Below are 13348 nucleotides of genomic sequence, written 5' to 3'. Positions count from 1 at the left end.
AGCGAGATTGGACACTTAGTAAAGAATATGTATACATGCTTAGACATACTTTACCATGCTCCACATACTTTACTATTTAGTTTTGCATAGGATTTCTAAGTCTTTTTTAAAATTTCAAAAGTAATAATCAACCAATTACTGTAAACACATCTATGTATGTCTTAAATAAGTAGAAATGCACTAGCTATTAAGCATTTAAGCCTTTTATACTTTTGTACTTAAAAATTCTAAGATGTAATTGAGTTTTCTAGATCTAGATTGTGTCTTTGATGATCATTAGCTTTAATTTGAACATAATGGTTCATGGTAAGAGAAAACTTAAAACTTGATACTTCAATCTGAACATAATGGTTCATGGGAAGAGAAAACTCAAAACTTGAGACTATGATCCTAGAGTAAATTAGAGTTAGATATATTTTAGTTGGCTATTAGGGATATTAACCCTGTAGACGATTGAGTGCCTAGATTTATTTGGCAAAATAGTGACATGCATTTTAAGTAGAATGATTGTTATGGAAAACATTATTAAAGTGAAACCAATAACCGTTTAGTGTAGCCACTTGGAAAGGTGAGAATTGCAATGACAATTCTTGTTAGATAGTTTTAAGAGATTAATTATTTGAAATATAACATAGTGTGTAGTTAGTCATCTCTTGTGCATCTCTCTCTCTCTCTCTCTCTCTCTCTCTCTCTCTCTCTCTCTCTCTCTCTCTCTCTCTCCTTCAACATACTGTACCTTAACCCCGGTTATGTACAATACTCAAACACATATATATATGGATGAAATAGAAGATTAGGGTATTTCGCACCCACCAAAACTTGTGTCTCTCCAGCTCCCTCTCACCTCTCAGCTTCCGTTGTGTCCTCACAATTGGTATCAGAGCTTGGCAGTAGAGCCTGGCACTAGCGTGAGCAGCCCGGTGTAGCCTCTAGCCCGGACAGAGAGTGGTGCATCCCAAAGATCCTTATTCAGTGAGAGGAGCTATAGATTTTGGAGCTGCTATAGCAGTTGGAGAGAAAGGGGCAAAATCCTCTTGGGCATTTGTTTTGCTGGGTTGCAAAGTTGAAGGCGCAGGATATAAGCAAATCTTCTCAGACACACATATGTAGTAGCGCAAATATCGAAAGTTAGAGACAGAATTTTGACTTAAAGTCTTCAAGAAAGTTGTAGATCAGATTAAGAGCTACATTTTTACTTTTAACATCCGAGTTTTCAATGAAAAGTTACATCTCGTGCAAAAAGTGACGAAATTCATTTTTTACGAGGATTTCGTGTGTTGGATCTCCATATCCAGGCCACCATTTGCAGTTCTGACACTCACTGTGGATCCAGAGTGGTCCAAAACTTCTACTTGAGAAGCTGCTTCCGGTTCCGTGAACTTTTAAAGTTGTGGTGAATCTCTGTCTACTCCGACGTCTTCATTTCACCATTTCCTATGTGAGTGGGATCTCAACATCCGGGCCTCCATTTGTAGAGTCATCTATCTCGTTGGATCCGGGATTGCCTGAAACATATGTCTACAAAGCTGCTTTGCCATTCCGTGAAGAATCGAGGGAGTTGTGATTCTTTGTGTTTTTTCATCATCTCTTTGAAGGAAATTTCTCAAAGTTTCCAAGACCTTCTCATTGATTGCCATGTGGCATTTTAGCTAAGGTTAAGTTTCCTAAGGTTTATTTTTGCAAGTAAATGCAAGGGTTGACTGGCTCTTACTCCATCCTTGGATGAGATTTTGGAGTTGTGGCAAAAGAGAGATATTTGCAGATTGTCTTGCTGAGTTCGATTATGCAGCCTAGGTTCTATTTTCACTAGCGATGATCATTGCCATAAGGCCATGATTTCTTGGATATACCTTATGTAGATCACTTTGGTTGCAGTCTGAGCCATGTGCACTCATTTGTGGTTTGCATTGGGTTGTAGTGGATGCTTTACAGGCCATTTGGATGCATTGCAATCCTTGTTGGATGCATTGATAAGCTGAGATTGCCTTGTGGGATGCTTTATTGATGGACGTTTAGCACACAGATGCGTGTCCTCATAGAAAGGTAGAAGCATATGAACCAAGCTAGCATATTCAAAGTAAATTGTATGATGACATACAAATTGTAGCTATATTCTTACTTTAGTTGCTACTAATTACTAATTTTTGAAGTTGCTTGTAGATTATTTTAATGGTGAATTGCTACTAACTTGTTATATATAGGTTTTTCCCAAGTTTCTCCTAACCTATTATAAATAAGATGATACTATTTGTGATTGACTATTAAAAATGTGTTAATACTTAAGGTGGTTGTGATAAGTCCTAACCAACCCAAAACTTATTTGTTCTAGACAAACAAACATAGTTTTTATTACTCGATTGTCAAGTGACCAAAAATCTATGCCCATCCAAAAGTCCCAAATAACGTGTTTGCTACCCAAACCTAGGCAATCCAAAAGGGTCAATTAGTTACACACTATAGAGTCATAAAGCTATGCACATGGCATATGATTAGGCAACTAGCTTTGGCTTGTTCTTGGGGAGGTCATGTAGAAAAGAAGTCTTCAATAGACAGATTTTTTAAGTCATGTTTTGAAGAGGAACATATTTATAAAGGGATATCGCTAAAAAACATTTCAAAATTTTACCATAGATTTGTATAAAAAGAAGGGTGTCTGTTAACCATACAAGATTCATAGATAAGGGATTTAAAAAATATTCCTTGAATGCACACAATACAGTAGGATTTACATATCGTGATTCCCCATGGGGGTGCCATGTTGTGCTCTCATTACATTTTTGGATCACATAGTGGCACAGAATCCATGACCCCGTTTTTGTGTATGGCTCAAATTGTAACCAAAAGAATGCTTGATATTTTATTTCAGAATGATTCTCTCTTAGAGAAAGCATACAGAATCGATCTTTGAATTTCGAATTGTAAATTGTGCATCTATGAGCTTTATAAGGCAAGAATTTTATAGCTCCTCCCCTCTTTGCCTTTGTCGCAATTTAGCTATTTCTTTACTAACTATAGCATAAAAAGGTTGATGTCCATGGAACAATTCCATTGTTCATAAAAAGGCTGATGTCCATGCAATAATTCCATTGTGCATAAGCCATTAAATTAAATGGGTACATTTCTTATCATAGCATAAAATAGTTTATGGTCATGCAACAATGCCACTATCCATAACTCATTTATTGGGTAGATTTCTTATCACTAATAAATTATCACAAAGGGGTAAAAAAGAAGAGAGTATTTTGTTAATGAGTTGCTCAGAGTGTCAATTCAAAAGAAAGAGAAGGGCATTGTTGATTCAAAATGTGTGTCATTGCATTTATACTTGTAAAGTGATGGAAGTAAGAAACATTGTGGTAGAAGCACATATGGCTTAGAGATGAAAATATTAGAGCCATAAACTTAAACATAGGAAAGCTACAAAATATATAGTGGAGTTTAATCCAATTATATGCACTATTTTGAACTTCCACTAAAGAACAAGTTTTTCCCAACACTTCAATCCCATATGTTGAAGGTAATGATGGGGACCAACATTAAGATTCAAACTATTATGGTTTGTGTGTGTGTAGAGATAGATACACACACACACACACACACATAGAGAGAGAGAGAGAGAGCGAGAGAGAGAGAGAGAGAGAGAGAGAGAGAGAGAGAGAGAGAGAGAGAGAGAGAGAGAGAGAGAGAGAGAGAGAGAGAGAGAGAGAGAGAGTAGTACTATACCTTGGAATTTTGGAACATGGAAAAGGTCAAGTTTTACACATTTGAATGCTAATAAACCAAGAACTAGTGCATGGGATGTGAACATATTCTCACTTTAAATACATTCTCAAACAACTAGTTTAGAATGAGAATAAAGTGGGATGAGACCAAAAAAATCATTCTAAACCAAAACATAAGCCTTGTACCACATGCATTCATAAAGAACATCCTTATATATAAGTCAGATAGTTCGTCACCTCCTTATATCACTACTAGATATTGGCCCTTTTTGGACCCATATTTTGACAAGATTTGTGAAGAATTACATTGTTTTTTTAAGTGTGAAATATATGTGGGTAGAAGCATAAAAAGGAATATATCAACATTGTGGTTATTTTTTGACAGTTTTCCAACAAAGCTAATGTTAGTATACAAGCTAGTATGGATGTTGGATACCAAAATTAATATCATTAAAAGAAATGTAAAGTAGAATGGGGCTCCATTCATCCCTTCTATAAGTCATCATAATAATGAGATGAAGTGCACCCAAGAAGGATGTTGTAATGTATACACATATATGAAAGAGTAAGTCATCATATAATGAGATGAAGTGCACCCAAGAATAATGTTGTAATGTATACACATATATGAAAGAGTAAGTCATCATGTATTGCAAAACTGCCTTCACTACATAGGAGCTATAGAGTAATGCTCTTGCATGAATGTATAAGCTAGATACAAAAACACCTTTAAGGGGAACACAAATTCACACTCTTATTAAAAGATGCAACATAGAAATATCCACTACCATTAAGGAGGCTACAACATGCACTGGTAATGGCTACCTAGCAGCCCTCCTTATTACCACTTGCCCTCGTCCTTGCCTTCGCACCCCTCCCCCCCACTAACACATGGGGTAACCTACATTCATGGAGAAAGAACAAGCTTGTTAAGTAAACTAACTTTGTAGATGAAAGTAGCCTAGTCAGGAAGCAGGGAAGGCTTACCTAATGCATCGCTGTCCAATCACGTTGTACTCTCGCTGACTCTAGATTTTCAAACTCTTCCTTGGTTGGTAAATGTCCAAACACATGATGTTGGAATCAAGATTTATTCATAACAATGCCTTACTAGCACAAAAAGAAGAAGACCATTTGCATAGATTGAGAAAAAACTTATAGTAAAGACAATTATGAAGTGGGTTTGTGAAGTGACCCTTGGCATTGTTTCCAAGGTGAGAAGCACCTTCTTTCTTATCCATGGACTTATTGATACTTGTTTTCTAGTTAAATGTATTGGGTTCATCTTGTTTTTCATCTTGACATTTCATCCTTGACATACTCATAGACACGTGAACTGGTCTTTGTATATTATCTCTCACCACATCTTGAATCTTTGATTTTCCTGTGGCTCATGACTAGATGCATGTGATCAAGCATGTAGCTATGCTAAACCTTAAGTTCGTAGGCATAGGAAACTCCTTGTGGAGTTGCTCTATCACATAGCCTTTCTTATCCAAATGTTGGTGGTACCAAAAGAATACAAGCATGATTTGAAATTATAGGAGAACCTTGGTTAGTCTCTATTATTATATGTCTTATCTCATCCATCATATGAAAAACCACTCAAGAGATGGTGCCCATGTAGGAGCAAGGGGTCATTTGTGGTGTAGCAAATTGACCCACAGTGCCAAATTAGAGAGGTGACTCCATTTTTCTAGCAACCTAAGGGATAGCCAATTCACTAGCTGATTCTGTGTTGAGATATATCTCTCAATTGATGTGCATTTAATTTAGAGAGACCACATCATCAGTCCCCCTATAACTATTATCCTTTCACGACTCATCATCATCCTCTCATCCTTTGAATTATGATGTCATGAATCAACTACCGTAAGCATCGATCTTGCATAATGGGTGTGACATGATTGTCTCCCATAGGGAGCGCTAAGACTCAGAACCTAGGAATGTCTATAGAGGAGCCACATAACTTGATGGATGACATAAACCATCATTCTCAACATCATGGTTAACATGGCCAATAGTTGTGGTCAACATTTTCTTAACATGGCCAATAGTTCTTGCAAATTAGATTATCCCCACATGAAATAAGGGATAACTTATGCGTGCCCTTCTTATCCAATGGAAACAAAAGGCAAAGAATATGTACATGTACATGGCACCATTGATAGATGAGCTACATAACTTGTGAAGAGGATCCATGTCTTTGATATATGTAGAACTCTCGGTCATAATCATGATGTTTTGATTACAGGACCCACCTTGATGTGGACATCATTCCCTAGACATGGGCACTCAAGCAAGAGTAAATTTTCATTTGTAAACTATGTGTCTTAAGATGTGAGGTTGATCGTCTCTCTTATGCATGTAGGTTTGAGTGGACATGAGAGTGTTGGACTAAGAGTAACCTTTTTGTTTGCAAGCTATGTGTCTTAAGATGTGTGGTACTCATCCTTGCACTTATGGATGTCGGTTTAAGAACAAGTGAGTACCATGCTACTCCGATTTGTGGTGAGTGATTAGAAGAAATGATATACAAGGTTCATGTTTTGGCACCTTGCACAAAATGAGAATAAGACTACCATGTATGAATGGGATGATTGGTCTAAAACCACTTGTTTTGAAAGCTAAAGGCAAGTGATTGGCTAGGTGCATAGAGAGATAATGAAGAGCATCCATCGCTATCAATGGAGCTTCCTTATATGGGGTTAGTAGCCAATCAACTAGCTCTTAAACCCCATGCCACTTTAACACGTTGTTTTGTGAGAGGATATGAGAGGTCCATGACCTTGAGAGAGGAGGGATTTGTGGCCACGAAGCAACGATACAAAGGTTGTTCTTCTAAATGACCCATGGATCCTCACTAAGTGAATGGAGACAATAGTAAGATGGACATAGCCTCTTTGAAGGGTTCTTTCATAAGGGGGAAATATTTAGTTGCCTCAAGCGTTACGAATGGTGCAAGCTCTTACAAGATTATGAGGTGCTTATCTTTCAATTTGTTACATGGTGATGTCTTCTTAGTGTTGCTTGTCATCATAAATTGATTTTGTACATACAATTCATCCTTTAGTTGTGGTGAAAGGATGATTTTCATATGATGTCAGAAAATATATCTCCAAGTTTAGGTTCATCATTAGGCATGATTTCTATCCATGACCTAATATCCTTTTAAAGCATTCATAACAACTTAATCAGAAATGTTAGAATCATGCTTTGCATGTGGTAAAGATGGTAATGGGGTCCTTATTAAAAGTGGCTGGAAGTTATTAATGAGATTTTATGGCAACTTTCTTTATAAGTTCATATCTTTATGTGCATACATCACGATGGAATGATTCTAAAAAGGTAAGTCACAAAAAAGTAATGCTCTTTCTTCTTGTTCAATTAAAATCAGATTGGGGTGAGGTAAAAGGGAAAGATGGATGCTTTCTCATGGTTGGGTGAGATAACAAGGAGAGACGGTGCCTTTTCATGCTTTGCACACCATGCTCAGGTTGTATTTTATTTTGGTGTGTGATGTGGCAAGAAGAGGGCGGGAAAAGGTGGAGTGAATGATAAATATCTTGTGATGCTTGTCTTTAATGGTTGTGCTTTCAAAAGTAATGATTTTAGAATTCTATGTTTAAAGGTGTTTGCATTGGGAAGTATTAATTGATGTATGTAGAGGGTGGTTGGTTCATTTATGGCCATAAAGTAAGATATAAGGGATAGGTTTGCACAAAGGATTGGTGTTCTCTGCAGAGCTGGCCTCGAAATGCCCATTGGGAGAGTGAACTTTTCACTCTCCACCTGGGCAGTGTGGTGCTGAACTGGTGCTGAACTCTGGCGTAATGTGCAGGGTGGGAACAATCTCAGCATGACATAGGTTTGCCAAAAGATGGCATTTCTGCTCGGCTGGCACCACCTGGGAATGTTCTCCAAACGTAAAGGGCCGAGGTCGGCCCTGGTCAAATCTGGGCCGTCCAATCGGCTCACTTTCAAAATCCAAATTTGGCCTCCCTGCACATAACATGCCCACAATTAGCGTAACCCATCAGCCACGTAACTTTTAGGACGAAAACACTCACTTTTTAACACCTCCCTCTGCGCTGCAAGTGGGAGAAAAAAGGCTGAACTCCGAGGAAAGTCCTTGTGTAGCCCTCGAAGGTTTCTCCAAGGAGGCAAGAGCGGTCTAATGTAAAGGACGTTGTTGGGAGGAAGGTCCTCATTCGTGGGGGCCGTTCTCCAATACAACGAATGAAGGAAACGTCAAAAGGCCGTCAAGGTGACGGGGGCAGGTGACGGCGCCGTCGGGGGGGGGCCTACAGGAAAGTCATGGACAGGCTGGTCGGTAGAGCCGTCGCGGGGGCCACGAAGGCGGTTTTGGCCGGGAAACCGCCAAAGGCCCGGGAAACCGTTAATAATAAGAAACTACGAAAACCGGCGTGTAAGAAAACCGGGAAACATTTAAAGCAGTTTGGCAGTATTGGATGAGCTCTCAAAGGCCTTGCAAGGTACCACTTTCTTTGCTTTGTGGTGTTCATCTTCATCATCTTCATCATCATCTTCTTCTTCGTGTTTTCCACCACCTTCCTCCATAGCTATGGTGGCTATGGCTCCCCTCTGAGCTCTCTCTTCTCTTCTTCCCTTTTGCTTCCCTCTCATGCCCCTTCACCTCCCTCTCTTCCCATTCCTCCCTCAGCTCCTTTCTCCCTCCCCCCCCGCCCCTTCCTCTCCTTCCCCTTCCCCTGCTTCTTCGACCATCCCTTCCCTCCCTCCCTCCTTCCTCCCTTTTTCCCTTCCCCATTCCTCTCTGCCTCCCCTCCTTTGCCTTTTCCTCACCCCTCGAGAGCTTTTCCCCACCCTCCTTCGGGGTCTTGTCCTGTTTCCTTCCGACACTCTGTTCTATTCTGGCTCTTCGTTCCCCTACTCCGCTCGGTCTCCCTTAGCCTGGATCCAGCTCGCTGGTTAATGTTGCTCCGGCACGCAGGTTAATGTTGCGTCCTTTCATTCCAATTACGCGAAGCTCGCTGCGTCTCAGAGCACTGGCGAGAGAGGTGGAGCACGCATTTGCATTCCTTCGTCTGTCTCAGCCTGATAGGGATTTCAATCTTACAGTGGGGAGATGCGAGAAATAGGTGCAATATTATTGGTGTAGCTGAAGAGGATGAAGCGATGGCTACTCTCTGGAGGCTCCATTGCCTATCGCCTCTGAATCGAAGTTGCGATTGGCGGTCTCCGACGCCATCAACGCACTGTTGCATTCACATCTCCTCCCTTTCCCGGAGCGTCGAGGAGCGACGCCCGTCTGCATCAAACAATCCGCAGTTGTTCCTGCAGGTGCAATGCTGCCTTCTTGGCTCTCTAAACTGAGGGATGTGAAGGGATCCTACCGCCATCGGAAGCACCGCTCGAGCACAAGAAGTGATGAGGACCCTTCTGCACTCGCAAAGGCGTTTAGCCTCCAGCGAGCGAACAGTCGGGCCAAATCGTCGCGGTCTGAGACATCAGCGGATCCTGAGACAGATGCCCATCGTCTCTCCAAAGGTATTGATGCCCTTTACGTTCTTTCAACTGTCAAAAGTGGCCAATCGACTATCGATGCAGTGCTCTCGGAGGAAAATGAGAAAGGGTGTTGCAAGCTCGCCAGTGCGGACGAAGACTTCAACAAAGTTGCCGCTTCTTTCATCCAGGATCGTATGGACAGGGACCTAGACTTGTGGGATCGAGACTTCTCATCCATGTCTAGCTATGGAAGCGACCAGGATGCGCTCCCGGGAAAGGGAAGCAGGGTAGTCTCGGTGTGTGGGTCGAAGATGAAAGGGGCGCCAGGGCGAGATACAGGGTGCAATGCAGATTGCGTGTCTGACAATGAGCTAGAAGATTTCCGTCTAGTCTTGGGCATAGAGTCTTCTTGCAGTGAGGCGAGCTCGATTGATTCGATAGTGAGCTGCAAATGCGGGTGCGAGGAGCAATGGTCGGGGAAGGACAGGCGGATTACCTCTCAACCTGTTGAGCCCGCGGAGTCTAGCTCTAATCCGAAGGGCGACTTAGCTCTGTCATATCGAAGGAGAAGGCAAAGGAGCGCGAGCATATCAGCAGTCCTACCTCCGGACCTGCAAGGGGTAGTGGGAGACAGCATAGCGCTGGTGAAAATCTCGCAGGATCCATACGAGGATTTCAGGGAGTCGATGTACGAGATGATAATGGAGAAGGATCTGGAGGAGGCGACAGACATAGAGGAGCTACTTTACTGCTATCTGAGTCTGAATGCACCAGAGCATCACGAACTGATAGAGGAAGTGTTCAGCGATGTGTGGAGTGCGATTGTGATGAAAATGCGCTAAGATGAGTGCAAGAAAGGAGGAGAGCGCTGTTGATCGTCGTGATCATGATCGTTCCTGCTGTTGATCGTCGTACACGACGTGCAAATGATTGGAGAAGCAAAGCAGAGTTAGAATTTTGTAAAGTTGTTTGAATTCCTGCCAAACAGAAGATAATGGATAAAGAAAGGCTTCTTGATAAGCAATCTTACTGTTTGCGATTGGTAGTAGCAACACGGCGATTGTATAATCAATATAATGTATTCTACTTCTCGATAAGCAATCTTATAAAACTGTTTGCGATTGGTAGTTGCAACATATCGATTGCATCTATCCTGTTTGCGGTTGAGAGTTGCAACATATTGATTGTTTTATGTTTGTAGACTGTAGTAGCCGTCACTATTTGCATGGTGACTTGTGCTGTAGCATGCTTTTCACGTCCAGGATTATTGTTTTTTAGACTACGTATCCAGAATTTGTTATGAGTATCACGCAGTCAGTGCTTATTATCATAATCATTCCACCACTTCTGTGCCCTTGCATTTCGTGATATCAAAGTGTTAGGCTGATTCATTATCTTATTTCTCGGTTCACTCCATTCTACGTATCCATTTGAATTTTGGGAATCGCTTCGGAAGTTTTAAGAAACTCGTTTTGGATCTTCGAAAGTTACAGAACTCGTTTATCTTTAGTAGTTTATGAACTCGTTAATCTATCACACCTTTGATCGAGAAAGCTTCCTCTGTTATATTACATCCTTCCAAAAATTACGGTACCATGCTGCAACTGTTTCTTATTGCCTTAAACATTTCTTCGTTATCAATAAAGTCTGCATCTTGGATCTATGGGTGCATTTTCAGGAGGCAAACACTCATTTTTGTCCTCCCATTAATCGCCCTCCGAGTTGCCAATGATACTCGTGGTTTGGAGTCGATTTGCTTTGTGCTGAAGCAAACATGAAAATGCTAATCTAGTGCGTCTTCGCAATGAGTTGATCTGCTTTCTGTTGTGCGTGCTGGGAGGGGCTGTGTTTCATCTTAAGCAAACACGAGTAGCCTGCCCCGTCTACGACGGATTAGGCATCTCTTAAACCAGGTAAGTTCATATCTCCCCTCCTGCCTTTGTTTCCATCCCTCCTCTTTGCAAACAATTCCTACTAACATTCCGATTTCCTGGTCACTGCGAACCTTTCTTTCTCTCAAAATGCCTCATATTGTTCAAGTAGTCTGTATTTTCCTTCCTTAAAAAACAAAAATGTCAGTCACACGTATTGGTCACAAAACATATAATTATAGATTTTTTTCATATTTGCCTTGCCTATGTTTTTGGCTTCCAAATGTAATTTTGTATGTTAGTCTTTCAATTTTTCAAATACCTGTGATCTCCCATTGAACTCATTAGTATTTGACCGATTAACGTGCAGGAGATTCTACAAATTTTTTTTTTTGCCGAAAAAACAGTGCTAGGAGATTCTACAAATTAGAGAAGTTGTGTGACTCTACTGCTAGCTGTAACTTGAAACAAACAGATTTGAATAACACAATCCATCCCCCAAAAAGCCAACTTAAATCACACTATTCATCCCACAAAATTTGTATAACATTTCGAAGAGCTTCTCCATCATACGCCAAATTCCATATAGAAAACATTTACCTAAAACCTTCTCAAGGGCTGGTGCTCTGCCTGGCATTAGGAGTGCGAATTTGAGAGGAGGTTGATCAAGCCGACCTTTCTTCTTCGGCAATGGTATGTGAGGAAGGGAAGCATTGGTGGGATTGCCTTGACTTGATATAGCCAGTCATGCGCGGATTCCAACCAGTCAATACAAGGGGCACACATTCCCATCATGCAGAGATTTCAATCCAACGGTTGGGATTGATCTTCCGTTGACCCCAGCCGTTGACGGAGCAAGAAAGGGAAGATAAGGGGAGCTCAGACATGTTGTAGGCCCGAAGAAACCGAACAAGAAGACGATGAAGAGAAAAGTTCAGAGTTGTCAGTAATGGATAGATCTTTATCTGTGTTTGAGTTGGCCTCTCACCTTTGATTGATGAATGAATACCCATTCAACCAATCCTCGATCGGTTCCATTGGCCGCAAGATAACCTGCATTTTTTTGAAGACGCATTGCAGCAGCTCAAAAAGGCTATAGAGCTCTACCATCTTTGATTGGTGGAATTGCCCTCAGATTAAAAAAGGAGATAGAGAGGGTGGTATCCACTCCTTGGAGAGAGCAGCTTGGGATGCATTCCTCTTCAGTTTCAATGGCAGAGATGCTTGGTTTGATGATGTTTTTCACACTCAATTGCAATCACTTCTGTTTTTTGGTCGAACAAGAGGCCGCAGATGCCTATCCATGGACGGAGTGATCATTTTTATGTTGGTGATTGGCCAATGGATAGAGGAGGTTCAGTTTGCATTGCCCTTGGGGTTTCTACTTCGGATCACTTTCCAGTGGTGCTGATGGTTTATGAGCCGCACTTGAAAGGTCGGTCTACTAGTATTAGGATTCCTGATGCCCTTTATGTAGAGGAGGACCTCACAGAGGCAGCTTTGCAGATCTGGGTCTCTCACTTGTAGGGTGGAGTGCCTATCCCATCACATATGGCAGATACACTGTGGCTTTAACCATCTAGTTAAGAGTAGCAGGAGGCACAAAATTCTTAGATGAGAGATTGGTGTTCGCCAGCAGGTGCCAACCTTGCAGAGGGAAGAGTAGAAGAGGCCACACGATGCTTAGATTTAGGAGCACCTTGCTATAGCAAGTGCTTACCAATAGATTTTGATAGATCAGAGAGCAGAGTATGCCTTTCATCCACAAGAGTCCTAATAGATCCAAATGGGAGGTAGAGTCAATAAGCATTTCTTCTCTACTCATGGTCCCAGACATAGTAGGGAGAGTGTTTCTCAGCTCATTGACTCAGACGTAGTTTTACAGTGCGCATGGCTACAGATTTTTATGCCTCCCTTCTTTCAGCAGATCCTAGTAGCAAGGCCACTGATGACGTGAGATAGGTCATATGGAAGTATATTCCTATGTTGGTGAAACCAAATATGAGGCTATAGTGTTAAGGATTCCACATCCATTACATAAAAAATTGAATCCTTGGTCGAAGACTCTTGTGGTTGGTGAGTAAGGGAGGTGCCAGTGGGAGCTCTAGGAAAGAAGATGGACACAACAGCGGGAGAAAAATTGGTTACATTGTTGCCAATAGTGCATCTATCACAGTGCAGAATGCAAGGAAAGTGATGGCAAGATCTCCCCAGGTGCAAAGAAATCTAAACTCCATTTTATATTACAACAGAATTTCAAGGAGATGG

General features: G+C 41.3%; 1 protein-coding gene across 1 annotated transcript; it reads left to right on the top strand.

The window, feature by feature from the left end:
• The first annotated feature begins 8603 nt into the window (after positions 1 to 8603).
• Positions 8604 to 10157, top strand: LOC147895308 (uncharacterized). The gene has a single exon (XM_087384200.1). It carries the CDS (start codon positions 9050 to 9052, stop codon positions 10049 to 10051), a length of 1002 nt encoding a protein of 333 aa, XP_087240326.1. The 5' UTR covers positions 8604 to 9049; the 3' UTR covers positions 10052 to 10157.
• The last annotated feature ends 3191 nt before the right edge of the window (positions 10158 to 13348 follow it).

The sequence above is a fragment of the Dipteris shenzhenensis genome, chromosome 13 (assembly GCF_047967505.1).
Source record: "Dipteris shenzhenensis isolate YYH24624 ecotype China chromosome 13, Dip_SZ_1.0, whole genome shotgun sequence".
Classification (NCBI taxonomy): domain Eukaryota; kingdom Viridiplantae; phylum Streptophyta; class Polypodiopsida; order Gleicheniales; family Dipteridaceae; genus Dipteris; species Dipteris shenzhenensis.
This window is presented reverse-complemented; position numbering and strand designations above follow the sequence as displayed.

Coding starts and splice junctions, on each gene's coding strand:
- LOC147895308 (XM_087384200.1), top strand. CDS start 9,050: ATGCTGCCTTCTTGGCTCTCTAAACTGAGGGATGTGAAGGGATCCTAC.